The sequence below is a fragment of the Chaetodon trifascialis genome, chromosome 2 (genome assembly GCF_039877785.1).
Source record: "Chaetodon trifascialis isolate fChaTrf1 chromosome 2, fChaTrf1.hap1, whole genome shotgun sequence".
NCBI classification, from domain to species: Eukaryota; Metazoa; Chordata; class Actinopteri; order Chaetodontiformes; family Chaetodontidae; genus Chaetodon; species Chaetodon trifascialis.
Genome location: NC_092057.1, coordinates 1,233,559 through 1,261,054, shown reverse-complemented (window position 1 = coordinate 1,261,054; position 27,496 = coordinate 1,233,559). Strand labels below are relative to the sequence as shown.

Genomic DNA, 27,496 nt, shown 5'->3' with positions numbered 1-27,496 from the left:
AGTTGACCAGCGTCGCAACTGGGCGATGCGCCTCCAGGAGAGCCTCTCCACCTTTTTGCGGCGGACTTGACATTCACATCGCAGCCTGCGTCCTCGCCTTTGAATGACACTCAGTTTTTCGGTCATTTCTTCAGCTCACGCCGCTCCGATTTCGAGAGAAAACTAGAAAACTATACTACTATCGCCCTCCTATACAGGACGAGGTTTTCGGCTGCATATCTGAAAACTGACCACTCGCAACAGGCTTTCTTTTTTATCCCCTTGAACGATCCCCTGTGGGAGGATTTGCTTTCTAAATACCGATTTCCAGCCAGAGACAGCTGATAACTTCATTGAAGATGTTGCGGGAAACGACGGACAAACTCGCTTGATTCTGCTCATCTGCGTCCTCGGTTCGTGTGTCGGAGGCTCGAAAAGCATCTTCAGGCTACAGGGAGCAGAGGAGGCTGTTGACTGTCTGCAGGCTGTTCAGAGGTAAATCCTCACAACGAAATCCAGCTGCTGGCTCATCTTCTTTAACATCGATCTAACAGGATGCTTCTGTTGATGGTTAAGATGTCTGTGCTGCTCACTTATGAATTTGTTGTCGCGCTTATTGGCTTTTTATCTGGCATGACATCACCAGACCAAATGCTCCTGATTAGATAGTTCTCTGATGACGAACAGGGATTACTTTAAATCTCTACAGAAAACCATATATGAAGTATAAATAGCTTTGGAGATATGAGGCACAACACAATTTCCAAATAGAGAACAGCTGTTTGATGATAAATGGTATGCAGTGTGTGTGTGTGTGTGTGTGTGTGTGTGTGTGTGTGTGTGTGTGTGTGTGTGTGTGTGTGTGTGTGTAATCTACAAAAAGCTGCCATCAGTATAAAAATGAACATGCACTCAGTTAATGAATGTAAAACCCGTCGTTCTAAACATCCGTCAGCTTCAGTGACAGTTATTTGGACTCTGGACTGGAGAGTTGTGACCTTCACGTCCTCGTCTACAGCTGTCCACTGATGTGGAGCTCCTCATGGGTCCATCCTGGGCCCTCAGTAATTCTTCTTAGAAACTTGATTTGTCAATACAAAGAAAATGGATCCACAATAATTTTGGTAACTGATCAATCATGTAAGTAATTGCAAACAAAAGCTTCCAAAATGTCCAGATTTGAGCTTTTCTTCATCTTATATGCTAGAAAACTGCATTTTTTTGACATTTGAACATTTTACTGTGCCTTCGCCGTCTTAGTGTTGATTATGGGCACATGAAGCTCATTCAGTTCTCAGCAGGAAAATGACAGCATTATTCATTTGTTCACATGACTGACAGCAACCTTTATGTTCAGCCCCAAAGCAGGAAGTCATGTGACAGATGTCAATATCTCGGCTACTTTCTCACCTACACACATGGTCATATTATATTTATTATATATTTCTTTTCTAATGTTGAAAAGGTGTGTGGACTCAACAATCCAGCAAACACTTGGTTTAAGCACACTGATCTTGCAGAGATGCAAGGTGTGACTTCAGTGTAGGAGATGAGTCTTTCTCACCACAAGGCTATGAATGCATTAACTGGTCTACCTGTAAATGCAAAGTAAACCCAGTTTGTAACCCAGTTCACCTCTGCAGACCACCGATCATTACTCCTCATCCTCCCAAAAGGATGAGTCTGCGTCCCTGTTAGAAAAACGTCCACACTCCAGCTGCACTGATTTTCATGCTTGTGTTTCAACTGAACGAGATCCCAAGAGGTAGGGCAGGTTTAGGGAGTGACCCTCAGTTGTGCCAGCTCCACTTGAGCCCCTTCCTTAGTTTTCTGAGAAGCATCATGGAGGTCTGGGTAAAAAGTTTTTGAGGAGATGAGGTTTTTGTCTGACGGCAGCAATGTGCAGGTTGCAGGCTTGTTGCATCATTCTGCTCTCTAAAGGTTGGACAAATGCTCATGGATGGATTTTAAAAAGGCCCGGAGCCAAGCAAACTCCTTTCCTGTTGTTGTTGGGTGCGTCTGCCTTACAGCCCACTTCCACCCACACTGTCTGCTGCAGGGTGTGAGTGTTGCTCACACATATGGCGTATGTGAGCGTGTGTGCGTGAGTGTTAAAATAGGTGCATGTAGAAAGGAAGGAAGGAAGTTAGTAAAGTAAAAGGAATAAAGAGAGCAATTAGAAAGTGAAGGTAGGAAGAAAGTGGAGGAATGAAAAAAGAGAAAGGAAGCTGTTGAGGACAGAAAAACATGGGTGATGAAAGGAGGAGGCAAAAATAAAATTAGAGAAGGAAGAAAGCGAGGAAAAGACATCAAGAAGTGAAGTAAGTGCAAACCAACTGCAGTGTCCCCGCACCAAGTCTGGCCTTGTCTTCTGTCCTCTCTACTGTCTACTCTCAGAAAGGCAGAAATGAAATTGAGCCAGTGTTGGACAGGGTTAATTTCATCCAGTGCTAATGTGTAGAAAACCTCCCAGCAGAATGGTTTTGATCCAGTAACCCAGCAGAAATGTAAAAATAACACCAACACGGGGTCAAAACAGCTCATTTAATGAGTGTTAATGCAGCGTTGTGTCAGTGCCATATTGACCTGACACTGGTACATTTTAACCCTGTGTCCTCAGTTCATTAAAAAGAGGGAAGAAAGCAAAGAAGCCAAAGAGTGACTGAGGGAAGGAAAGGGTGGCATAAGAAGGAAAGATCCAGAAAAAAAAGAAGTGGAGTAAAGTAAAAAGTCGAGGAAGCAAACAGTGGAAGAAAAAAGGAATGATGGCGTAAAGTCAGGAAGGAGTAGAAGACAGATGATGGAAAGTGAGGGAAAAAATGGAAGAAGGAAAGAAAAATGCAATGAAAGGAAAGAAAAAGGTGAAGGAAGCAAAGGGAAGAGGGCAAAGAAAGAAAGGAACTAGGAACGGCAGAGGGGAAATAAAAGTGAAGGAAGAAAAAACGAACGAAGGAAGCAAAGAATAGTAAAAAATAATGACTGAAGGAAGCATTGAGTAAGATCTGAAAGACGTGATGGACGAAAAAGGAAAGGAAGTGAGTAAGTGAAGAAAAAATGTCACAGAGAAGGAATGACAGACGGAAAGAGAGAAAGAAGTGACAGGAACAAACAATGACAGCAAGAAGAAAGAGAAGGAAGGAAAAAGAAAGAAGGAGAGAGAAACAAAGTGAGGGAGGGAGAGAGGGAGGGAGAGAGGGAGGGAGAGAGGGAGAGAGGAGGTGGAGTGAGTTAAGAAAAGTGAAAGAAGCAAAGAAAGAAAGAAAGAAAGAAAGACCCCAACCCAAACTGGTAAAATGGTGTGTTGGGAGCAGAGGAGGACCTGCGATGATGCTCCCCTTCCTCCTCCTCACACCTCCTGTGCTCCCCAGCCTGAGACCCCCCACCGAAGCCCCCCGTGTGGCTGCTGGCCTCGGCCCTCTCCTTTGCCTGCTGTTTGCACATGATGGGTTCAGCAGGTTCAGATCAGCTATGAAAGCACTTTTCTCCCCTGCGGCAGAGGCAGGAGTCAGCGGGCCTCGTAAGGGAGGAGGAGGAGGAGGAGGAGGAGGAGGAGGAGGAGGAGGAGGAGGAGGAGGAGGAGGAGGCGCTTCTCCTCTTTTACTCTTTCTGACTTTATTCTCTCCTCTCGCTTGGCTCGCTGGCTGGTTGTGGTATCGTTTTTGGGCCCAGCCCTGGACCAGACATTCATTTTTCTCCTCTTAGTTTCTAACCGCTAACTAACCACTGGCTCCCTGCATCTCCCCCCTCCTCCGCCTCCTCCATCTGAGGAATGTCTTATTCACCTCCTCTCTCTCTCTCTCTCTCTCTCTCTCTCTCTCTCTCTCTCTCTCTCTCTCTCTCTCTCTCTCTCTGTCTGTCTGTCTCTCTGTCTCTCTGTCTGTCTGTCTCTCTCTCTCTCTCTCTCTCTCTCTCTGTCTGTCTGTCTGTCTCTCTCTCTCTGTCTCTCTCTCTGTCTGTCTCTCTCTCTCTGTCTGTCTCTCTCTGTCTCTCTGTCTCTCTGTCTCTCTCTCTCTCTCTCTCTGTCTCTCTGTCTCTCTCTCTCTCTCTCTGTCTCTCTGTCTCTCTCTCTCTCTCTCTCTCTCTCTCTGTCTCTCTCTCTCTCTCTCTCTCTCTCTCTCTCTGTCTTCCTTCTCTGACTCTCTTACATGCTAAAAGCTTATGAGCATCCGTGCCAACATCTGCAAATAAACAGAGGAATGAACACACACACATGCTTTGCGTACACGTAACACAGTTCAGTACACACACACACACACACACACACACACACACACACACACACACACACACACACACACACACACACACACACACACACACACACACACACACACACACACACTTTGACTCACAAAAGACCCCCCCCATCAGTGTGTGCCGACCACCTGTGAGGGTACACACACATCCATAAACCTCCCTTTCTTCTCCCTCTCTTTTCCATTATCCTCCTGAGAGCCCAGCGCCGGGGCCTTTACTTCCAAACCAAACATAGAGCAAATTCCGCAAACCCCACCCCGACACCCCCCTCCATCACTCCCCTTCTCCCTCTCTCCCCCTTCTTATTCTCCTCTCTCCTCCCTCCCACTCGCTGCCTCTTGCTCTCTTTCTTTTTGGTCTGTGTTTGAGGAAGGAGGCAAACGAAATGCTGGCCTCCTCAAAAAATAAAAAAGGCCTGACAGAGAGGAGGAGTGAAGAAGGAGAGGAAAAAATGGATAAAGAAAAAAAGATGTCTTGGCAAAGGAGGCAGTTATGATCATGAGGAGGGATCAAGTGCCAGGGCAGATGGGCGTAGAGTCAGAAATGGACTTCTTCTGCGTCCCGTTGGCTCAAAGAAGTCAACTACAATGGACGCACTGTTAGCTTACTCCTTATTTCATCACTCTCTTTTCTTATGGCTCCTCTGATGATGTTGACCCTTTGCTTTGGTGTCTGCCTCCACAAGCTTTTATCTTAGCCTGTTTGTATCTGATGATTAGAATCAGTTAATCATCTATTCTGTTAAATAAATCAGAATATAGTGAAAATCAAAAATCACATTGAAATTTTCCAGATCCAAAGATGATGAAATGCTTATTTTGTCCAATCAGACCTAAAGATGTTTCATCGCCTGTAGGTTAAATCAGACAGAAGCTCAAGATGAATGACTTCAATGATGAACTGAACATCAGATTTAGTGTTGATCAATATTTTTTCCACTTGCTGATTAATGAATCAAACACCACGTTTGGCTGAAATGATTGCATATATTTGAGTGATGGGCTGCAGTGGGTGTTACTGGTCTTGCTTAGATTTGTCAAATAGTCACGCCAATAAAATCCTCTCAAGTTGATTCATTAAAGATTAAAGGACAGCGCTTTATTGGTTTACATTTTTAAATCTCTCGCCTGCTACGAGATCTGCATGGTTCTGCAAAGATCATTATTATGGAGAATACAGAGTGGTTATGGTTAGCAAGCAGCAACACTTAACAAAAATATTAAAAAGACAAATGCTAATTGAAAGTCTGTAATGATGCGTGAAGCCCTGTGTCCTGCACAAACATCCATACCTGTACTTTCCTCCTACATAAAGGACATTACCACCTACTTTCTGTTAGCATTTAACCCAAACTGTGAGGTGCTAGTTACTGAGCTGCTGTGGCTGCAGAGCTAACCAGCGAACATGCTACTCACAATATGAATTTGCCATTTAGCTAACGTGGCTGCTATCAAGTCAACGCACACAATTTGCAGTCGTGTTGCATATGTGTGTGTCTAAGTTTACTCAAGTTGAACTCTACACAAAAACTTGCCATAGATTTAGAGCCTGTCCGTACCAGAAAAAAGGCCGTATAGTTCAAGAGTGCAAGCAGGTTTTTAAGACACGTTTATTGTTAGGTGGCGACCTCTAGTGGCTGTAGTAATCATGACGAGAGAATTGGCTTATTTTAAGTTATGTAACTTACGTACATGTCACCTACCTAACTGTCCAGGACTTGTTATAACTGGAGAGCTTTTCCTAAAACCTGATGTATGTTGTTTTGGAGTCACTGGCAGTCGACCATTGCAGTCATGAGGATGAGGATGTGGTGGATGTGCTTTGCCTGTGAGGGAATCTGCTCATAAAAATTAATGAATTCAGTTAAAATATAGCTGTTTTCAAAACAGGCTGGTTTTGACTGCAGTGGGAAAATATCTGGAATAATGTGTGAAATCAAGTCAACGTTAACTTTTCTCCCTGTATATCCATCCATCATCGATCTATATTGTTTCCTTTTCGGCACCTCTTGTTGTCTCCTAATCTCTCGTTTTCCTCAGCGCCTTCCTCTCCCTTAAGGTGGAAAAACACGACTCTGTTTTGTTTAGATTTAGCCCCAATTAGATTCATGCACTTTACACAAATCCAGAGAATCAGGATGAAATCAGGTTTCTTTGTCGGGTGTCAGGAAACCAACTGAACAAATGATTGTTTGGAGGAACTCTGAAGGAAACAGAGGGTTTTCTTACCTGTGTGGCAGCTTTTCCCCATAAAAAGTGCCTGCTGGCTGGCTGGAAAAGCATTAAGGTGGTTTTGCCTCTGAACCTCCCATTGACATGTGTACAAATTGGATTTTATTCAAATGGCATGTGGCTCCTGTGCGTGGAGAGCATTGACTACCAGCTCGAGCAGACTCGTAACGTCTGTTAGCATTAAAGCATTATTAACTCTTCCTGCTTAAGTCTCTGCTGACTTTTTTCCAGCTCATTACTCTCTTATTGATGGTGCCTTTTTCCTTTCGCTCCCTCTTTGTTTCCCCACCGAGAACGAGAGGAATAGCCTGCAGTACAGCTGGGATTGGTTATTATTTACTGGCTTGGCACACACACACACACACACGCACACACACACACGCACGCAGTGGAAACAAATTGGGTGAATCTGCTCTGCACGTAGGAATGTGAGGCGGCGCATGTGTTTGTGTGTTTTAGGTCTGGATGACAGAGTTGAGGGAATGAAAGAAGGATGGAGACAGAAAAAGAAAGAAAGGCAGAACAGACAGAGAGAAGGAAAATGAGATTGATTTCTGGGACGCAGACGGCTCTTGGCCTCGTCTGTCTCGCCTGACAACAAAGGTTAAAACACTTTTCTGCCTCAGTCTTTCTGTCTGTCTCCACCTCCTCCCTCCTCCCTCCTCCCTTTCTCTGTCTTCCATTTCCTCATATACCTTCCCTCTTTCATCCTCCTTGTCTTTTCAACACAACCCAGAAAACCTACACTCGTGCCTTTTCAACATCTCGGGACCTTGTTCTTCACGCTGGTCTCCATCTTTAGTCTTCCTCTTTCCCTCGCTCCTCTGAGGGCGGCGGTGGACGAGAGGATCAGGGAGGAGGAGGGATCTGTTGCTCCACTGATGCAAAGAATTACAGGGAGGGAAAGCAGAGAGGAGAAGTGGAGAGGTTTCTGTGTTGACCTTGTCCCGCTGCCAAACGCTTGGATGGTGGTAGCGGTGGTGGTGCAAGGGATTATAGGCGGGGGTTATGAGCGAGGAGACGGGATGCAGAGAGAAATAAACGAGGAAGCCAAGAAGAAATATTACTATGGAAGGAAAAAAGCAGTAAAAAGAAAGGCTTAATTCAGAGGCTCAAACAAAAACTGGATATGATTAAAGTGCTTTAAAAAAAGATTGAAGGTACAAGATGAAAAACGACAGCAGGGAAAAAACAGGTGTCACCTCCGTGTGGTGTAACTGCCTGATTAAGCTTTTTAGTTTTTAATATATTTAGTCAACTTCATCCTCAGTCAGAGAAAACTGCATCTGTTTTAGTCTTTTTTAGTCATCGGATCATTTGAAACTTCTTTTATCTCATCATTATCTGATGAAAAACACAGGCGATGATTAACAACGCAGCTTTGCAGGAAGCGTCTGATGTGACGTTATGAATGACAGCAGCGAGGTGATGTTTGGGGCATTTTCATTAAAAAGCAATGTGGCCATGAAACAGCTGGTAAGAGCCTGAGGAGTCACGTCTTTCTGTCCGTGATGCTGCCGCTGCTGTAGTCCTGATTCAGGAAGCAGAGCCGCTGCAGTGGGAAAAAAGGCCTATTATGTTCTGTCTCCTCTTCAGGTCAGTGAGATCAAGCAAAGTTTAGATTTTTAAACTACATTTTAGTCTTTTTTTGTCAACAATATCTCACGTTGGTGTAGTCACAGTTAATGTTTAATGACAATGGATGAAAAAAGGTGTTTGGGGTCGACTGTGATGCTATGATTTACACTGAACAACAAGAGCTGTATTGATTTATTTTTATATTTCATTTATATTTAAGACCTACAGATTTTTACATCTCTGCCACTGGTTTATGATGTCCTTGAGCACCTCAAACAAAGATCCTGTCAGCTGCTGTAAATCAGTGCACTAGTGAATTAAATGACTTGATGTTACCATGTAATTAATGGCACAGACCTAACCACTTGTTGAACTGAAGCTTAATGCATTTTATTTTGCTCTCTGACTCCTGAGGACATATCTGTCTCTTTAGAAGTTAATTGCTCCGCTACGTTCAGCAGGGGGTCACTAGTTAATTACCATCACATGCAGTAATTCGATCCATTTTTCATGTTAAAATATTGATCAGTGCAGCTTTGAAATATGTTAATATCAGTGATTTGCTCTCATTTGTAAGTGAGCAGAGCGCTTCTGTAAATATGACCTCCAGTTACACACTGATGATTCACACACACTTTCTCCAAAATGGTATCAGCTTGAAGTGCGTATATCATGACTATACATGGTTAAGTTCATCTTTGAGCTGCTGGAGGATAAAGTGGGATGAGGTGGGTTTATCCTTCATTACAGCCCTGCTGCATCACTCCATCCTCCCCAACTGATCTCCTTCCCATCTGCCTCAAAATATTTGTCTTCTGTCTCCAGTTTGTCTAAGAATTAACTCTCTACCAACAGGTAGCAATCTACCTGTTTGCATCCGACATCTTTATCTCTGTGTACTCAGTTAATTACAGGAGTCATTTTGCAATGAAAATTTACCAATTTCTGCCGACCTGCTTCATGTACTTTAGTTTTGCTTTCTGCATTTTTCCAGAATACAGTTTGACGACCCAGAGACTGTTTCTAGTTTTTACAGGTAATGTAACGTGTGACGGCTGCATCGCAGAGAAAGAAAAGATCCAGAATAACTGACAACAAGCCGTCGCTTCTGTGTTCACATGTTTCAAACTGTGTCATCCAAGACACAATGAATAAGTAACTCGCCACCAAATAAAAAATGGATCCGTAAGTGCAAGACGCATCAGAAATGAATGTTTTTCCCTTTTTACTGAGATGAGACGTCGACTGACGTCAAGCTTTGCTATAGATAATTTAAAGTATTTGTTTTAGCCTGCTTGCTGCACTGGAGGACCACCAGTCCAAGGCAATTTAAATAGTGTAATCTGACTAAGACAACAAAGTGCCACTTTATTCTCAATAATTTATGATTTCTAAAAGTTGAGACCCCCCCAAGTCTTCTTGGAGCACTCCTAAAGTGGCTGCTGCAAACAAGCCTCTGCAGTTTTGATGAAACCCATGCAAGTAAAGAGCAGCGAGTTGTGTTTTTATTCTAATCAAATCAATCTGCCCCCAAAAGTCTGAAAGTGACTCAAAATAAGTTTAGAGACGTACAGAACGTCTGGAAAGAGCTTTTTTTTCAGCAGAGAACTCCATAATATCTGTCTTGAGAGATTACTCCCCCGCTCCTCCTCCCCTGACAGCCGCCACCACTCCCCTCCTAAATGGTAAAGACGCCAGTGTCAGTGCGAGAGACACTGCAGGCTCGACTGGTGGCTATTGCAGACTTGCTCTGCAGAGTTGCATCACTTAGCGCTGCTGAGACACAGGAGAGGGAGGGAGGGGGAGGGAGGGTAATACTGAGGCAAATAATGGGAAAAGTGTGAGGGGAAGAAAAGGGTGGGAGCACACGTCTGACTCCCACAGTTTCTGTCCTCCCCTCCCTCCTTTCCTCTCTCAGTTTTTCTATTTGTCGTTTTCACCGCCTGCTCGCTCGCCGTCTCCTCGTATGCTGCCGTTTTTCTCGTCCGGAGTGAAATTCACTCTCCTGAACGCTGGCACGGAGAACATGGTGTGAATCAGAGCTGACATAATATAAAACAGTGGTTCAACACATTCACAAGCTGCGAACACTGACAGTAAATTTCCTTGCGCTGCCGTGGCGGCTGAAACCACGTAACTGCAGCGGCGGCGGTTTTGTTTTTGTGACTTGTGTTTGAGACCTGATACGGTCATTACTGTTTTGGATGATCCGTGTAGACTCGGGCTCTCGAAAACAGTCAAAAACACATTGTGAAATTTGAGAAACACTTGGATGTCAATAAGAAGAACTCTTGTTTGTCTTCCTCCTTTACAAAAACAAACTCTTGCCTCCAAGGACTGCAGTGTGTTTTGCTCGTTGCCTCCATCTCACCACAATCTGTGCGCTAAGACGAACCCCCTGCTGTTTGCGACATGCTTCTCCACCCTCTCTATCCTTAGAGTTCCCTTTTCTCCTCCACACAAACCAGCCTGTCTTTTTGTTTTGTGCATTCACATGTTCCTTGCTATTTGCTGTTCAAACAGGTGTTCAGTTTCAGCCAATTCCAGCCTTTTCCCATGAATACACCTCAGCCTTCAGAGTCCCGTCTCTGTGTGCCTCCAAGTCATGAAAACAAAGCCTCCTGTCATCCTCGCTGTTGCAGGGGCATTGCATAATACCTTATAAGGACGTCGGATGGAAAGATCAAAGGATGTACTGTAAACCCTCAAAAACAAGGGCTGACATCGATCCATCGTGATACACTGTCACACCCCCCCACTGAAATCCATTCCTCTTCTTCAAAAACCCCAAAATACAAACTGCAATCCTGCTCAAGATTTGGGAAACTCGAGGTTCTATCTTCTCAATCTTACCTCCCTATTTAGAAGAGAGAGGTAAACAAGAGGAGGGAATTATTTTTATAAAAATCATATAACATATACATGAGGTCAAGAGTGACTTATGAAGAGTGATACGATGTGTTTTTCTGCTCCAGCAGAAAGGCAAGAAACTGGAGAAGAATGGAAAAGGGAGTTCAAAAACACTCTGGAGAGTAAAAAATGGGAGAGAAGAAAAAGGAGTGGGAGGTGCAGGGGGCAGAGGAGAGGGGAGGAGAACGGGAGAGGTATGCTCTGCTGGAGGACTGGGAGAGGAAAACCACAGGAAGGAGTGAGAGGGAGGGAAGTAGAGAGAGGAGTAAAAAAAACGTGGAGGGAGAGGCCAGATCAGGGCGCCGTGGAAGCAAAGGTTTCCTGTGAGGGGGGAGAGTGTGTGTTACACCCGAGGGGGGGCTGCACTCTGTGCGTGTGTCTGTGTAGTTTTATATATAATTGTGTGAAAAAGTTTTGTTTCTGGTGTGTTTCTCTGTGAGAAACGTGATTTTGTGCGTATGTGCATGTTGCTGATGAACGCTGTGTGCACGTTAGCGTGTGCACGTTAGCGTGTGCAGTGCTGCTTCCCTGAAGACGTCAGCGACGTTCTGTGTTTGACAGCCTTTTACATACAGCTGCACGCAAAATGTTTAGTCCACGCTTATGTTGTTTGTTTAAGTATGAACTGATGTTTATTTGTATGTACGAGTGTGTATGCATGCGTATGCAGTCGCGGTGAGGACGTTTTTGCGCCGTGGGGACACTGTGGCCGATCCTCACTACTTCAGAGGACAGTTTGAAGCTTAAGACTTGGTTTCGAGGTCTAGAATTAGTTTCAGGGAAAGGGTTGTGACAGTTCAGGTTAGGGTTCGGACGAGGGAAGGCATTATGTCAGCAAGGGTTTGCATAAGTACAGAAAGACAAATGTGTGTGCGTGTAAGGGCTACTCCTTCAGAACATGCACTACATATGACTGCGTGCATGTGTGTGAACAGTCAAAGTATGTGTTTTGCTAGGCGGTAGGGGATCCATAAGAGGGTCCGGGCACGCTGCCCAAATGCAGGTCATTGAGGGAAAAGAAAGGGAGGAGCTGCTGGAGGGCTGGGGGGGTGGGGGGTGGGGGGGCGGGGGAAGCTCACGTGTGGCTGTGAGTTTTGCGCATGCCTTCTGGTGTGACTTCAGACTGCATGCGTGCTTGGATACATATGGTGCTGTATGTGCGTGCCGTCACAATACCTCCAAATAACAGCATGTGTGTGTGTGTGTGAGAGAGAAGTCAGCGAGGTTGCTGTGGAATGTGAAACCAGTGTGGTGAGGTAGCTGGCAGGCCGGCCGGCAGAAGGACCTAAACACTGACTTCATTGTGGTTTAGCCTCTGCCTCATATTATGTCGGGGGATCCTGTCGGTGATTGTGGAAGAATGTGTGGTGACAGCAAGTTTAGAAGTTAAAGAGGTGTACATGTAGCTGGAGAGTTGCCAGTTTGAATCCCAGACTGTGTTTGGAAATCCTGCCAGCGAAAGTAAATTAAGAACGCTCTCACTGCCAGCTATGTCATTAAAGAGCCATATACTGAGACACCCAATAGAGGTTTTGCAGTTGTGTTAGAAATCTCCCTGCAGTCCACGTCTGGCGCCATTTAGGAGTTCCAGCGGAGGCAAATGCTGGTTAAATATGTAACGACTGGCTAGAAAAACATATCTGAAAACTTTTTTTGGGCTCTGGGTGTAAAGTTCCAAGTGAAAGTGAAAAGTTCCAAACTTATTTTAAAGGAACAGTGTGGCATTTTGGGAAATGCCTTTTTTTCATTGGTGAGAGTTCAAGTGTGAAGTGTGGAGCTAGAGCCAGGAGGCGGCTAGCTTAGCTTAGCATAAAGACTGGAAACAGAGGGAAACAGCTAGCTTGGCTCTGTCCAGAGTTTGAAAATACACCTACATGTATATCACACACACACACACACTCACACACACACACACACACACACACACACACACACACACACACACACACACACACACACACACACACACACAAAGTAGTTTTCCAGTAGTGCCATATTGTGTTACATCAAATTCACTGATATTCGTTTCATTTTGAATATTTTCTCACACATACAGACACTCGTTCTGATGAATGCAAAATAGTAAATGGGTGATTGGCTGATTGATCGGTCATTGTTTTTGACCTGCAGACTCTAAATAAGTCTTACAGGGAGTTTGATCTCTCACGAGCATAAGCAAGGTTTCTGTGTAGGATAGCATGCATTTGAATAGTGTGTTCATATCGCATATAACATTTAAAACCTGCAGTCTTTAACAACACTGCTTTATGCTAATGTCTGCTGGTGTGATGCACTCTGATTCTACATGTCATCAGAGAAATGCTTGACTCTTGCTCAGCTGACTCACTCCGGCTCTAAGAATTGGCTCTGGCCAGACTCAAAGACAGCTTTAATGGAAAGTTAAGTGGCAACTGGCCAGTTTATGGCAGTGGTGCATGGCACGGATCTCCACAGGCCTCGAACTGAACCGAACACCGACATTCCATCAACTCGTGGACAAGAGCCTCGTGCTCGTGACAGCATGGGATGCAAGCATTCATGGCTCCTCAGGTGAGCTCGCTAGCATTGGTTAGCTCTTAACTAATCTCCACAAGCTAGCAATGTCAGACTAGAGTAAGGGGAGTAATTGCACGCTGCGAAAAGGTTGGTGAGTGCAGTTTGTTAGAAAGAAAATAGTTCCCACATGAAACTGCTCACAACAAAATCTGTGGATTATCTTGAGTAACTGTGCCATGATTCCTGGAAAGAGACATTGCTCTTGTAGTTGTACCATTCTCCTCCACTGTCCCGCCTGTTTCTACGCCATGTTAACTGCCTCCAATAGGAACAAACCCATACACAATGCATCCAAAATGATCAGCCTCCCCACCCCCAACCTGAGCATCACACAACGAAACGCGGCAGTACAGTCATGTGTATCGGTGCTATGTGTAAATGATAATGTCAGCCATGCAGGCGCTCCGGCCTCTAGTCTCTACTATTGGCAGATTTTGCTGTGTATATTTCAAGAAACCAGACTGACAAAAGTTGGTGAGTGATGGAAAACCGAGCCGAGCTCTTGATGGAAACAGAAACTGAGGAAGAGCCAGGCAGCTCTCCGGTGTGGATGGTGTGTAGCAGTGCGAGTGAGAAGCAGAGTGTTGCTGAAAAACAGAGTGTGTGTTTGTCATCGTTCAGAGCGGCTGTCAGGCATTTGTTTGCAGGTTTGATCCACTTCACGTCAGATTTTTCCCCCGTCCGTTTCCTCCTGCGAGATTTTTTTTCCTTTGAAGCAGATGTCTGGGTCTTGAGTCATTCGGTCTAACAAGAACTTATGAGTTGAGTCACGGACCAGCGTAGCTTTTTGTCTCATGCCTCACTCAGAGTATCATACCGCTACGGGTGGAAAACTACTGCAAAATCTCGTTAAGCCCGTCAGTGAAGGCCGACCACAGAAATGTAGAGATCGCAGTAACAAACCCGCATCATAATGCTTCTCAGAGCTTTTTCCCTCAGGAACTGAGCAGCAGCTAAACTTCACAGCACAAGATATGACCCTGCTACCACTTTCAAATTGACTGCCTGGTTTTAGAATAAATGCACTGCAGGACAGGACACCAGCTGAATCTAGCTCATTGTATTATCTGATGTCAGAAGGAAAAGGGGCCTATAATTTCAATTATGTTCAGCTGAGAAAGAAGTCTGTGCTGGAAACTGGTTTGAAGCTTAACCTCTTTTCAAATTAAACACTTTAAAGACTTCTCAGTGTAAGATGTGCACTCTCCTCTATCCTATTACTACATATGTCACACTAGGCCTTTTTTACATGGGTCTTTTTGACTTTGAAAAATATGCTTCAGCTGGAATAATTCAGCTGTATCACTTGACACAGTTATAGAGTGAAGTTTTCATATTATTACTCAAACAGGTTTTTCATTATCATTTTAAAATAAGATAAGATAAAACTGTTACAGACAATAAAAAAGGATAGGAAATAAATGAACTATATACAAAAAGAGTATAAAACAGTATTACCTTGGGAAGGATAGTGCAATTTTAGATTGCACATGATATGGATAATAAAATACAGTGGTTTTGTACTATGGCATAGTAGAAAATATATAACAGTAAAAAATTAAATATTGCACAAGATACTTGCACAAATGTCATGAATTAGCAAATGTTACCATAAAGAAGCGAGTAACATAAAAGCGCTTTCGATATTATTGTTAATGTGTAACAGTGAAGGTCATCCTTCACCACCACTCTCCACATAGACCACTATTACCTCCACACGCTGGCCTCATGTGGATCATTTTGTTTGGAAGCCACAGTGTTTGAATAATGGTTCGATCTGATCTCACAGGATCCGACTGTAGCTGTGACTTTAAGTTATTTATGAGTTATTTCTGTCTGTGAAAGCGAAGCAGACATTTATACAGAGATGATTTCAAAGCAGTCGGCTGTGTTTCCTTCAGAAAGTCACACTTTAGATCTAACTCTGCTTTGCACTGAAGGCACATGAGTGCAAAGTAACTGTACTCACCTGATTCATCAGTGTCCCGCTGTGAGAGCCTGGTCATGAGGTTGTTTTGATTACTAGGCAGCCCATGAGATAAGTCTGATGGATCAGACTTATCTCACTCCACTGAGAGGGCGGGGAAGGACTTCCTGTAGCGGTTAACACCCACAAGAGAGACCTGAGGATACCTGTCAGAGAGAAAGAGGGAGCATGTGAAGGTTAAGGAAGGCACAGAGCAAAGCAGGCAGTGCTTTTCTGACAAACTCACCGTATCAACTTTATGAGGCGATCATGAATTTTTTGTGTTTACAGCTTGTTGCACTGCTGGTGGACAAATGTGAAATTAAGAATAAAAATTGCTGATGCTGTCAAAAACACACTTAAAGCTACTTAAAGCGTGGAAATGGATACTACATAATGGTTCTGTGTCCTCAGGTGTGCAGGAGTAACCAGCAGCCATGCTGTCGTTGGACGAGCCGCTGGACTTGAAGCTTCCTTCAGGGCGGACAGATGGTCCAATGAGATCAGGAAAGAGGGCTTGTCCCGCCTCTATCTGCGCCCCTCTGAGCGCCACACGACCACGCCTGCTATGCACAACCTTTCCTTCCCCACCCTCCTCCCCAGGTAAGAGGCAACCTGGAAAACTGAAGCACAACATCCAGAATTCTTCTCCTCCATCACTTCCCCTCCGTCTCTAACACACATCATGCCTCAGCTGCTGCCATGTTACAGTGATTAAGACTATCACTGTGATAATGCAATAGCATAGTAAGTGGATTCTATGTTCTCACTTTCCCAGTAACTTAATTCTGTAAATCCAATGAATGGTAGCTCTCTTCTGTCCTCCAATAGACGCACATTGTCACCATATTTGTTGGTGCGGCTCATAACAAGAAGAGCGTGACACTGACATGAAGACCAGAAAGATAAGCCCACCATGGCCTCTGCGACAGTCTGAATAGACTGCATGACTCCGTGCTTCATAGCCCCAGTGTTCAGTAATGAACAGAATATCTAATGTGCGTTTAATAATACCATTTTGCCCTCTCACTTGTGCACCTATATACCAGCATATTCCCAAATGGAGGCACAGAGGCAGCATGAGTCAGCAAACCTTCGCTCTATGTCACCTCCTTTGTTTTGGTGTTTTTTTGGGTTGGCTGGTTTGTAGATGTGGGTCATGGCAGCATCACATTGTGAGAATTTGACCCTAAATTTCAGACCCTGTTAGAGGTTTGACTGCAGGATGTTGATTTTGTAAATTCTGGTCCCATTTAGGGTAAAATAGATGATAAGGCAGGGTATGCTTTAGGGCGTAGCTACCTTGTGATTGACAAGTCGCTGCCATGGCGTGTCATTGGGTTCTCAGTCAGATCCAATCAGGATGGAGGTAAAGCAGCGTGAATCCACTCCTGGCACCAAACAAAACAGGATCGCGATGGCCATGATGCCAAACTCCAGGTTCTGAAACAATAGTCCACAAGCCAATGGGGACAACATAGTGGGTTTACACTTGCTTATGATCCATCAAGTTTTACTCCACTGAGACAAATGTAACATCATCCCATTTTAAACTCTTATCTCCAATCCAGACTCCCAGTCTCCCTCTCAAGAACGACCCGGGTCCTGCTTCAGTCCTCCACCCATGGACCTCAGCCTGTCACCCTCCTCCCGCCATGCCTCCTCCCTCTCCCCATCTCCTTCCTCCCCCTCCTCCCTCTCCCCTTCCTCTCCCCTGGAGTCCCCCCACAGCAGCAGCAGCCCTCAGCCACATCTCTTCTCACGGGTGAGAGCGGGCGTTCGCACCGAGAGACGACACTGATGCTTTCCAGTCACAAACCATCAGAACTCACAGTGACAACTGCAGTTGCATTAAGTGGATTTTTGGATGTGATTTCAAAGATTGAGTTCCTACCACTGGCCTCATACTGAGCACTCATACAGCCTTATAATCTCCATACCTGGCTTGAAGACCTGATAGGAAAGAGACCTGTTTCAGGAGGCATTGTTAGACACTGATAGCAAAGACAGAAGTTTCATTTTGTAAGTAAAGAATCCTCCGGGGCTCTGGCAGTGCTCCTGTGAGGACCGTTTGTTTCTAACAGTGAAAGAATTCATTGGGGGCGAAATGATCTCACTCTGAACATCACAGCATGTATGTTGCAAATTTGGTGAAACACACCCCCGAACTGAATTTGAGTTCAGCCAGTTTACGTTTCTTTGAATGATCAGATTATAAATCTGAACCAAAACAATCACTAAAACTTCAGCCAGCGACTTCATATCAGATATGGATGTTGTCGGGTTGACAGGTACAAACATTAAAACACTGTGCAGAGGTGGACGAAGACAAAGAAAAAGGTAATTCTCACAAAATTCAAATAAATCACACATTCAGGGCAACACACGCTGGTGGCATACGACAAGTTGTCACTGCAGATTAAAGGAATAGTTTGACATTTGGGGAAACGTGCTTATGTGCTTTCTTGCAGAGAGTTACAGCATTGATACCATTGTCATGTTTGTACTGTAAACATGATGCAGCTAGTAGCCAGTTAGCTTAGCCTAGCTTAGCATGAAGACTGGAAACAGGGGAAAACAGCTGGCCTGACTCTGTCCAAAGGCAACAAAATCCCATCAGTGCCAAGTGGGACAGATGAGCTGAAAACTCACTCTGAAGATGGGAGGAGCTGCAGCTTCACAATGTCACACTGTTTTCACATTGTCATGTGATGAACTGCAATTAAAAGTAAGATCACAGGCGTTTAAATTCAAGCTCTTCTGTTTCGTAAAGATACACGTGAAGGAAGACTGGTCTGTTTATGTGTGTATCTTCACCTCAGCAGTTAATCTCATCCATAACCAGACTTCTCAGAATAATCCAGACAGCCACTGATCGTGGCTGAATGCGCTCCACTCTTCTTCAACAGGACTGAATTGAATTGGGATCCTGGAAGTGAATTTAATTTGTTGGCACACAGCCGTCCAGTGACGGTCTAAATCACATTCGAGCCATGCTTGAGTGGTAAAACATGAAACACACAGCTTCTTTGTTAGATTATAAAATCTCCCCTGTTGGCCCAGATTTGTTTTTTAGCTCAGAAAGTACCGGTTTTAAATTGTCCAACGCATCAAAAGTGGATATTGAGAAGCATTCATTATATCCCCCAGACATGCTTCAAAGCTGTCTTTGTCTTTGAAACTGTCAGCAGCTTTTTTTTTTTCTCACAAAGAATTCATTTAGCTGACCAGTGTGAATTTCCCTTCCAATTCTAAACATGCAAAACCTTAAAATATCATTAAAAACATACTGATTTCATCATCCAGTGTGTGTTTTTTTAACCAAAACAGCGGCAGCATAGCACTGAAACAAAAATTTTGACAGCATTAAACAGATCATAAAGCTCTGGCAACAGTGATAATCCTCCAGGAAAATATTAGTAATAAACATTCTTCTTTTCAGTGAGGTCAAAAGTGAGGTACCACAGGGTTCAATACAAGGCCCAGTCCTTTTCTCACTGTTCAGGTTGGAGCCTCAGACATTCATATAAAGTGATGTTTCTACTGATGTCAGAAGGTTACTGACATAAACAGCCTTGTCTGCCAGTACTGGATATGCTACAGAGTTTTATAAAATAGTGACATCCATTCAAAACAAAATCACAACGAACTAAACTTGTTTTTCTCTCGTCCGGTATTGACTAAGTAGCCAGTGTGATGGATGTGATTTATTAACGCTGTCTGACTTCTCTGTTCATGATGCAGCATAAATCAGAATTTAGTTTTGGTCACTCTCACCAGTTTGAGGAAAATCAGTCACGTTGTTTCATTATTTCACTGCGTGAAACTAAAATCTTTAACAAAAGGTTAATGTCAGTTTGAAGAAGTCGTAGGTCATAGCCAATAGACTGCCAGACACAGAAAGCAGTCAAAGACGTTGCTTAAAAGGTATAACCCATGACACAATGTGACTGTGTGTCATTCTACAAACTGTGGCCATTTCCTCCAGACAAGAGATCCATTTCATGTCAGTGAAGCGTGGAAACGCAGCTACATATGCTTCATGGTCCTGGACATGCACATACCACAAATATTTGCAAAAAATTAAAATCACATATAGTGTTATAGTTGGATTTTACGTAGATGTATCTGCCAGCAATGGAGCCATGAAGTCCCAAATATCTCTGCTTTGGGATCTGAATGATATGACGTGAGATGGGCGTGCTCGGTTGATGTGACCTCTCTCTTCATCTTCCTCTCTTTCAGGAACCAGCTCGTCATCGAGGTGTGGAAGGCGCAGCATCACCACAGGGATATCCGTTTTATCTGCCGATTGGAAGTCCACCGAGGGCGTACAGCTTTCCCTCCTCTGTGTTCGTTAGTCAGAACAGAGAGAAGCAAGTTTCACCAGAGCCCTCATTGGACGGTCAGCTGGCCTGCCGTTGGATGAAGGTAAATAAAATGATGACACAAAAACAAAAGTAAATAATCCAATCAATAATCAATGCATGGTGAGGGGCAGGATGAAAAGTGCAACAACTACTATGACCACTAGGTGGTAATGAGAACTAATTATAATTATCACTTTTCCTTGGAAAAAGAGGAGCTAGAGGATGAAGATGACTTAAGTTCACAATACTAAAACAAACAAACAACAGTTTCACGCTCAGGTCATCATGTCGTCATTCATCAGACAGAAAACATTTATTCTTCAGTGTAAAGTGTGAGGATGTGCTGCTTTTCTCTGCTGTATTATCATTTGAAATGGAACACTTTAGAGTTTTGGGGTTTGGGTTTCGTTGGTTGGATTAAAAAATCTAAAAAAAATGTCACCTTGGCCTCTGGAAACTTGTGATTTTACAGTATACTCTGACAGTTTAAAGACTAAACAATAAGATGTACTGTTCATAAGGAAAGCTGCAGTAAGTTTCAAACCTGAAACATACAAAAAACTTGCTGTAGCGTTGACCAAGGTCTTCATGGAAAGTGACAGTATGAGTAATTAAAAATGATATTATTAATGTGAAATTCAAGAAAAGTAGAAAAGTTCGAGACATTAAGGAGAAGAAATGTTTAAAGGAAAAAGTAAATCCAAAGCCAGCAGTAATGTCATGTATTATCTCGCCCTCCTCGATCTTGCAGTGCCACCTGCTGTTCGACTCGCTGCAGGACTTGGTGGATCACATCAACGACTTCCACGTCAAGCCTGAGAAGGATTCCGGTTACTGCTGCCAGTGGGAGGGCTGTGCTCGAAACGGGAGAGGCTTCAATGCCAGGTATATTTACACTATTACCACTGAATGTACCACAGCTTTACCAACAAATCTATTGTAGTCATCCTAAGGTCATCCCAGGTTGATCATGGGGTCAGCCATGAGGTGCGATTGTTTGACAAACAAAGGTGTTTCATTTGCACTGATATAGAATACACACCACAGGCATAAATCTTCAAATTTGGAGAAGCGGCAACCGGATTTCTTTGTTCCTTGATCTATAATTAAACATATACTTAATCCCAAAATTAATGTTTTGTTAGTTAACCATAGGTGTGTCTTATTAAGTCCTAACATGTACTTTTCACCTTGCATTCCCCCTTAAGAAGCTTTAAGCTTCCTGAAATCAGTCACTGTCAGACCATATCATACACAGTATGTTCTATATCTGGATGTTCACACTGAGTGAAATATTCAAACCAAGATGACTGCTTCATTCCATCAAATGGAAAAACTGTAAATGTCTTGTGCATCATTTTCTTCCCAAATGTAGCCTGAAATTACTGGCTTCTCTGGGATCTTCACGAACATTTTAAATAAAGGTCACTGGGTTTGAGCAACATTTGGCTGCACAGCATGAGTTCGTGCTCGGGTCCAACAATCACTGGTTTTATAAGAGCTTTCCAGGCAACAAAAACCATAAAAGAGATGCATGATGGTCAAGGATTAAAATTCAAATCATAAGGACATTTGTCTTTCAGTAAAGAGGTAAAAAAAAAAAAAAAAAGATTAACACTATTTCAAAGTATATGAACCAGAACCAGCTGAAACCACACCTTTAACCACACCTCTACAACCAGCGTGAGCTAATTCAGGTACCAGCAGCCACATCCTGAGAAGAGAAACTGAACATTTTGAAGGCAATGTTTTGTGTGTGTGTGTGTGTGTGTGTGTGTGTGTGTGTGTGTGTGTGTGTGTGGGTGGGTGGGTGGGTGGGTGGGTGCGCGCGCATGTTCCACAAGCCCAATTTTTTTCATGTTTCCTGTTTTCTAGGTATAAAATGCTGATCCATATCCGCACACACACCAACGAGAAACCACACCATTGTCCCACCTGTAACAAGAGCTTCTCACGTCTGGAGAACCTGAAGATACACACCCGCTCGCACACAGGTGAGTTCACAAAGGGAAAGCAGCCAGACAGCTTTAAAGGATAAGTGCTGGGCTATTTTATACTTTTCATACTGCCAACAATCCCATGAAGAGACCAAAACCAACGATGAACTGATACGACTGCGTGTTAAAAGTGCGACATGTCTTATTCCTCTCTGCCATAGACCTCCAGTGTTGTTCAAAATCAATAAAAGCCTCCAATGAAATCAAGTTTTTAACCTTGTTAACATGCCCATATGGTAGTTTTTATGTGCTACAACAGCAAAATAAGCAGTCAACACCGAGCTGAGCATTTCCAACTTGGAACTGCAGTGACCTTCTCCCAAACAGGCAGCGTTTCATATGTCACATACCCGAGGAACCAGTCCCATCAGTGTACGGGGTGGGGTGAGGTATCAGAGGAGAAACCAGATGTAGCTACGTATTGGATTTAAAAAAAGTTCAGGAACTTATAGCTTAACTGAGTAACTAACTGAAAAGATGGTCACAATCAAATGAAAAGAGGCTGAGGTATCTTAACTCTTAGCCCCTAGTTTAGCTCAAGCTCAGAACACTGGATCCTACATTTCCCACAATGCAACTCTACAGGTGTCTTGTCAACTCCACACCTCCAGAGTTTATAAGGCACAGTTTCTGATTTAAATGAATTTCAAATAAAACAAGCTTTCTAACCCTGATGACATCACTGTGACATCATCTGGGTTCTGATTTTAGAAAACATCCTCCAGAGTCACAGAAGATGTGATGTGAAGGTTTTAGTCGTACTTGTCGTGACCAGTAAGCTGATATTAATCTGTGAAGTCGGTGGACGCCCCGTTAAATGTACCCTGACAATGACTCAAATTCATCTCTCCTCACTGTTTTTTATTCCTATCTCTTCTTGCCTTTAGATCTTAGTAACACATTCAATTGCATTATAGACTGGCTTCACCTTCTGTTGCTGAGAAAGCGTTTTTCACCTAATGTGACCGTGGCATAAACACAGAAGTGGAAAATTCTGACTCTTCTGCAGCCTGTGTGGGAAATGTGTGTTGTGTTTAATTCCCTCTGTTGCTGCCAGGGTCAGTTCACGGTTTCCTCTCTTCCCTCCTGCTTATCAGCTTTTTATGTTCATTATAAATTGTTGTTGGTGAGACAAGTGGTTATTACACATACAATATAATCAATATAACATCCAGAGTTTGATTTCAGCCTAAGCTGTGCATCGTACCTCACTCAATGTTATGTTTGGCACTTCGAAAAGACCCAAATGCAGAACACTTAGACAGGAAGGAAAATCCAAACAAACCAACAAGGCAGGCAAAAACTGCAGGAACAGGCAGGACCGATTACTAAATTAACATTACACCAGACAGGAAACTCTGCAGGACAAGGGAATAAACACAGAGCGCCAGACAGCTGAAAGAGGGAAAACTCACTGAGCAAGTACACTAGAGGGAAGACTAATGAGGGACAAGTGAAACTAATCTACAGGGGGGGGACAGACAGGATGAAACGCAGGTCCTTAGTATGTTACGTTAAGCCTTAGCTTGGTGCCTCCTGAGTAGCTTCATAGCTATCGCAGGCCACCGGGTTGTTACTGACACCATAAATGTTGTACTTAAACAACAGCCACTTTAATAAGCTCCTGCTGATATGTCTCTCCACACCTACTGATGAAGTGCCATAACACAGGACACACAGTCATAAGGTCTTCAACTGTGCTTTATGGCTTTGACATGCTTGTCTGCTTTGTGAGCTCGTCCTGTCTGTGCGTCATGAGCCACTGTGTTCATAGCTGCTGTCCTGCATGAGACATGGTTTCGTATGGGGACAGTCAGATCATTGTGCACTGGTAGGACAAGGATCTTGAATTCCTAATACTTCAGGCATATCATGGCTAAACAGCTCCTGAAGATCCTGTGTTCGTTTGACCCATCCATCGACCCCACCTGCCTCCAAATGAGGACTTTCTATGCTTTATGCTTATACTGAGCCTTTCGAGGATGCCCTTTTCACGCCTATCACCTGTTACCAGCGAACCTGTGGGATGTTCCACACAGGTGTTTTTGGATCATTCCACAACTTCCCCAGTCTTTTCTTGCTCCTGTTCCAACTTGTTTGAAAGGTGTTGCTGGCATCAAATTCAGAATAAGGAGATATTTACAAAAATCAACAAAGCTAATGTTGTAGATGTTAAAATTTCCATAAAGTATTCCTTTCATTCTCCTGTCCTGACTGACGTTTGATTTGTCCTTGTTTCTTTTTCCTTTCTCCTCTAGGAGAAAAACCCTACATCTGCCCTTATGAAGGCTGCAGCAAACGCTACTCCAACTCTAGCGACCGCTTCAAACACACCCGCACCCACTACGTTGACAAGCCTTACTACTGCAAGATGGCAGGCTGCCTGAAGCGCTACACAGATCCCAGCTCGCTGCGGAAGCACATCAAGGCACACGGGCACTTTGTTGCCCAAGAGCAAGGCGCTCCAAGCAGGGTGGGGACGGGTCTGGGCCTCCCCGGGCACCAGAGCACAGCTGAACCGCCATTGATAGGCGGGGCCCATATCATCATACCTGGGGCTGCTGCAGCTCTTCTTGGAGGCCTGGGGACCTCTTTGCCTCTCTCTGCTTTCTGCCATGCCCGAGCCCTGGGCCACCACGGGGCACCGCTCTTCTCCGTGGGCGGAAGAGGAGGCAGCGGCGTGGGGCCGCTCGGCCTCTCGGACTCTCCTCTGTTGCACTTCGGACTTTCAGCTGCATCGATGTTAGGCCTGGGAGCGCTGAGAGGTCTTGGACAGAGGGCAGGGAAGGAGACTGAAGGCGAAGAGGAAGAGGAGGAAGGCGAGGAGGGGGAAGTGCTGAACCTCTCTGCAGGGATGGGACCCAGACGAAGCGACCCTCTGTCCTGGGTGGTTGTTCCCCCAAGGGCACTCCTCCTCAAACCAGCTGTTGTCAGCTAGGATGTGCACTCAGCAATGCTTAGAACCAGGGAGTGTGTTTTTCTGTCAGTGTTTGCATGTATGTTTGTGTGTGTGTGCTCACAGACATACGTGCATGATTATGATGATTGTGTGTGTGCATGTTAGGGATCAATGGAGCCATTTCAAGCACTTCAGTCATTCCAGCCCAGAAACAACAGTTTTTGTGTTGATGTACAAAACCTTGACGACCTTCAGGCGTTGGGTTGCGAAATGTTTTAGCACCGTGCATATTTCAGCTGTCATGAACTTTAAAGAGTCACATCACCCAAATTACCAAGAAAAACCCCTTAGTGCTATTTGGCCATGTGGATCCATTTGTATCTGCTGACATTCTGAGATATCCTTCTGAGATTTCTGCTGTAAACAGCACTAAAAAAGGACATTTGATTCAATACTGAAATTCAACCACACACATCACGGTTTCTTTGTTTGAACTACTTCGCAATGAGCCACAGGAGGGATAGCAGTGCCTGTCGGTTGGTTGGTTGGATTGCTATTAAATTTTTGTCAGCCATTCAAGGTCTCCAGAGGATGAATGCTACCGACTTTAGCGACTCCCTGATTTTCCTCTAGCACCATTATCAGGCCAACAATTGAGTTTGTCCAAAACTTGGACTAATCATTTATGAGCAAGTACGGTACCTGCAGAAAAAAAAGATGTTATAATAATAATGAAGTGTTAGCATGCTAACATGCTAAATTAAGGTTGTTATCAAGGTGAACATCATATCTGCTTAACATCATGTTAGCACGCTGGCATTGGCTTCTCGTTCAAAGCTCTGTGCCTGCAGTCAGAGCTGCTAACGCGTCTGTAGGCTCAAAGTCCTGTTTCAGTGTTATGAAACTTGCAAATCAAACTCCATATATGCCGGTATGAGGTGGATTTCTGCATGGCTTGATGTGTAATTTGGGTGAAGTGACCTTTTCATTCTTGATTCACCAGTTTCCTCCCATTTTCCTTCCTCTGAAAAACATTTTTCCGTGGACAATCACTTGTATTAGATTTACTAAACCAGGTCATGAAAACAGCAGGTACACTAACCACTTTGTAGTTTTTATGTTTGACAATCCCCACTGACCCATTTTTACTCTGAGCTAAATATGGGAAAAGCATCATTACGGGGAGCAATGACAAGTACAGTCCATACAGTTATTTAAGGGATCATTAGAGAATAAGCGTTGCAGACTTGACTAGACTAAGATCTACCTTTGTAACATCCATCTGTATTTTTATCCCTCAGAAGAATTTGTGCAATTAATGGGTTAAATTTCAAAATGTGACACCAGTCATTTGAAAATTTTGACTCCCATACAATGACAGCTGGCGTTCTGAATAATTGGTTTTGTTAATTTAGTACAACTGCTTACAAAATATTTATGTGTGGGAGAAAATAATTTGTGTTTTTGAAACTGATTTTACTTTGTCGTGTGGTCACAAAGTGGATTTAAGGCAAATTCAAACCCTTGCATGTCTGACTTACTCAAAGAAGGTTTCTGTGGATTGAATCTGGTACATTAGTTGTCATGTATGACCCCTTACAGTAAGGGTATGCTGTGAGGGCGGTGGGCTCCTGAGGCTGAATGCCATGCATCATCATTTCTGACAGTGATTTTCTAGTCTGATGTCAGCGCGGCTGTCAGCTGCTCTGCTGTTCAACCCAACAAAGCTCTTTTGCTCGGGACATTAACGACACTACGATGTGTGATGAAAGATTGTAATCCACACAGAGCTACACGCTTGACCATGTGATTTTTCAAGTCGCAAGAAGAAAGAAAGAAAACTGTGCTGACGCAACTGAATGTAGGTTTGAAGTCAACTCCCTTGTTTGCGGTCCACCTTGCTTGCTTTCAGTTAATTCCTTGCTCCATCTGTCATTCCAAGACAATGATCTAGACGGGATCAGCCCTGCCTTGTAGATGAGACATTGGACTGATGAGGACAACGTTCAAATAAGAAGGTAGACAAAAGTGTGTATTAGGCGATAATGCGTACACATTTGCTTCAAATGAACAATAAAACACAAAAAGGTACACAAGAAGAAGCCAAACGATGGTTTAAAAAACTGTCTCTCGAGTATTTTTGAAGCGTGAATGTTTGACAATGGCCACATGTGGCCAGTATGTGTTGATGTATCGTGTATTCTTGTTTGCACATTGATTTATCCTAATCAGTATTTCAAAGGTGTCCAAGTGCCTTGTGTTTCAACTGAAATATATCACACAATATATGAAAAATATTTACACAAATGTAAAGTGTATAAATGTACTTTTCATTACATTTTAGAAAACTGAAATTTAATACCTTGACAACAGATGTGATGTGTACATCAGGGCCACGGCAACACTTTCCAAGGACGTCACCAGTGTTGATGACTATGACAATGACTCCATGTCAATAAACACAAACCAGTGAAACAAACGGTCTCTTCTGTCGTGTTTTATGTCAGTGCAGCGTCCACGCTGCGTTCAAAGTGCAGAAGAATAGCGGGATTCCTAAAGCAATGCATGGAATCCCAGTGATAGTAATGGTACCCTGAAGGCATCAGCACATCTCCTGAGACTCCGAGTTTCTTGTTTTCTTCCCTGCAAGTTAGACGATTTTTCATGTCTCTGAACGCATGAAAATCTGCCTACAGTTTTCCTGCAACCTGACAGTAACGTCATGGAAGTTATTGCTCCCAGTCAGCCAGACA

At 43.8% G+C, this 27,496-nt stretch overlaps 1 protein-coding gene across 1 annotated transcript; it reads left to right on the top strand.

Moving 5' to 3' along the window:
• LOC139349779 (zinc finger protein GLIS2-like) lies at positions 1-27,215 on the top strand. Its single transcript, XM_070990771.1, has 7 exons — positions 1-474; positions 15,892-16,080; positions 17,049-17,242; positions 19,723-19,908; positions 20,599-20,732; positions 21,723-21,841; positions 24,103-27,215. Exons 2-7 carry the CDS (start codon positions 15,915-15,917, stop codon positions 24,780-24,782), a joined length of 1,479 nt encoding a protein of 492 aa, XP_070846872.1. The 5' UTR covers positions 1-474; positions 15,892-15,914; the 3' UTR covers positions 24,783-27,215.
• The last annotated feature ends 281 nt before the right edge of the window (positions 27,216-27,496 follow it).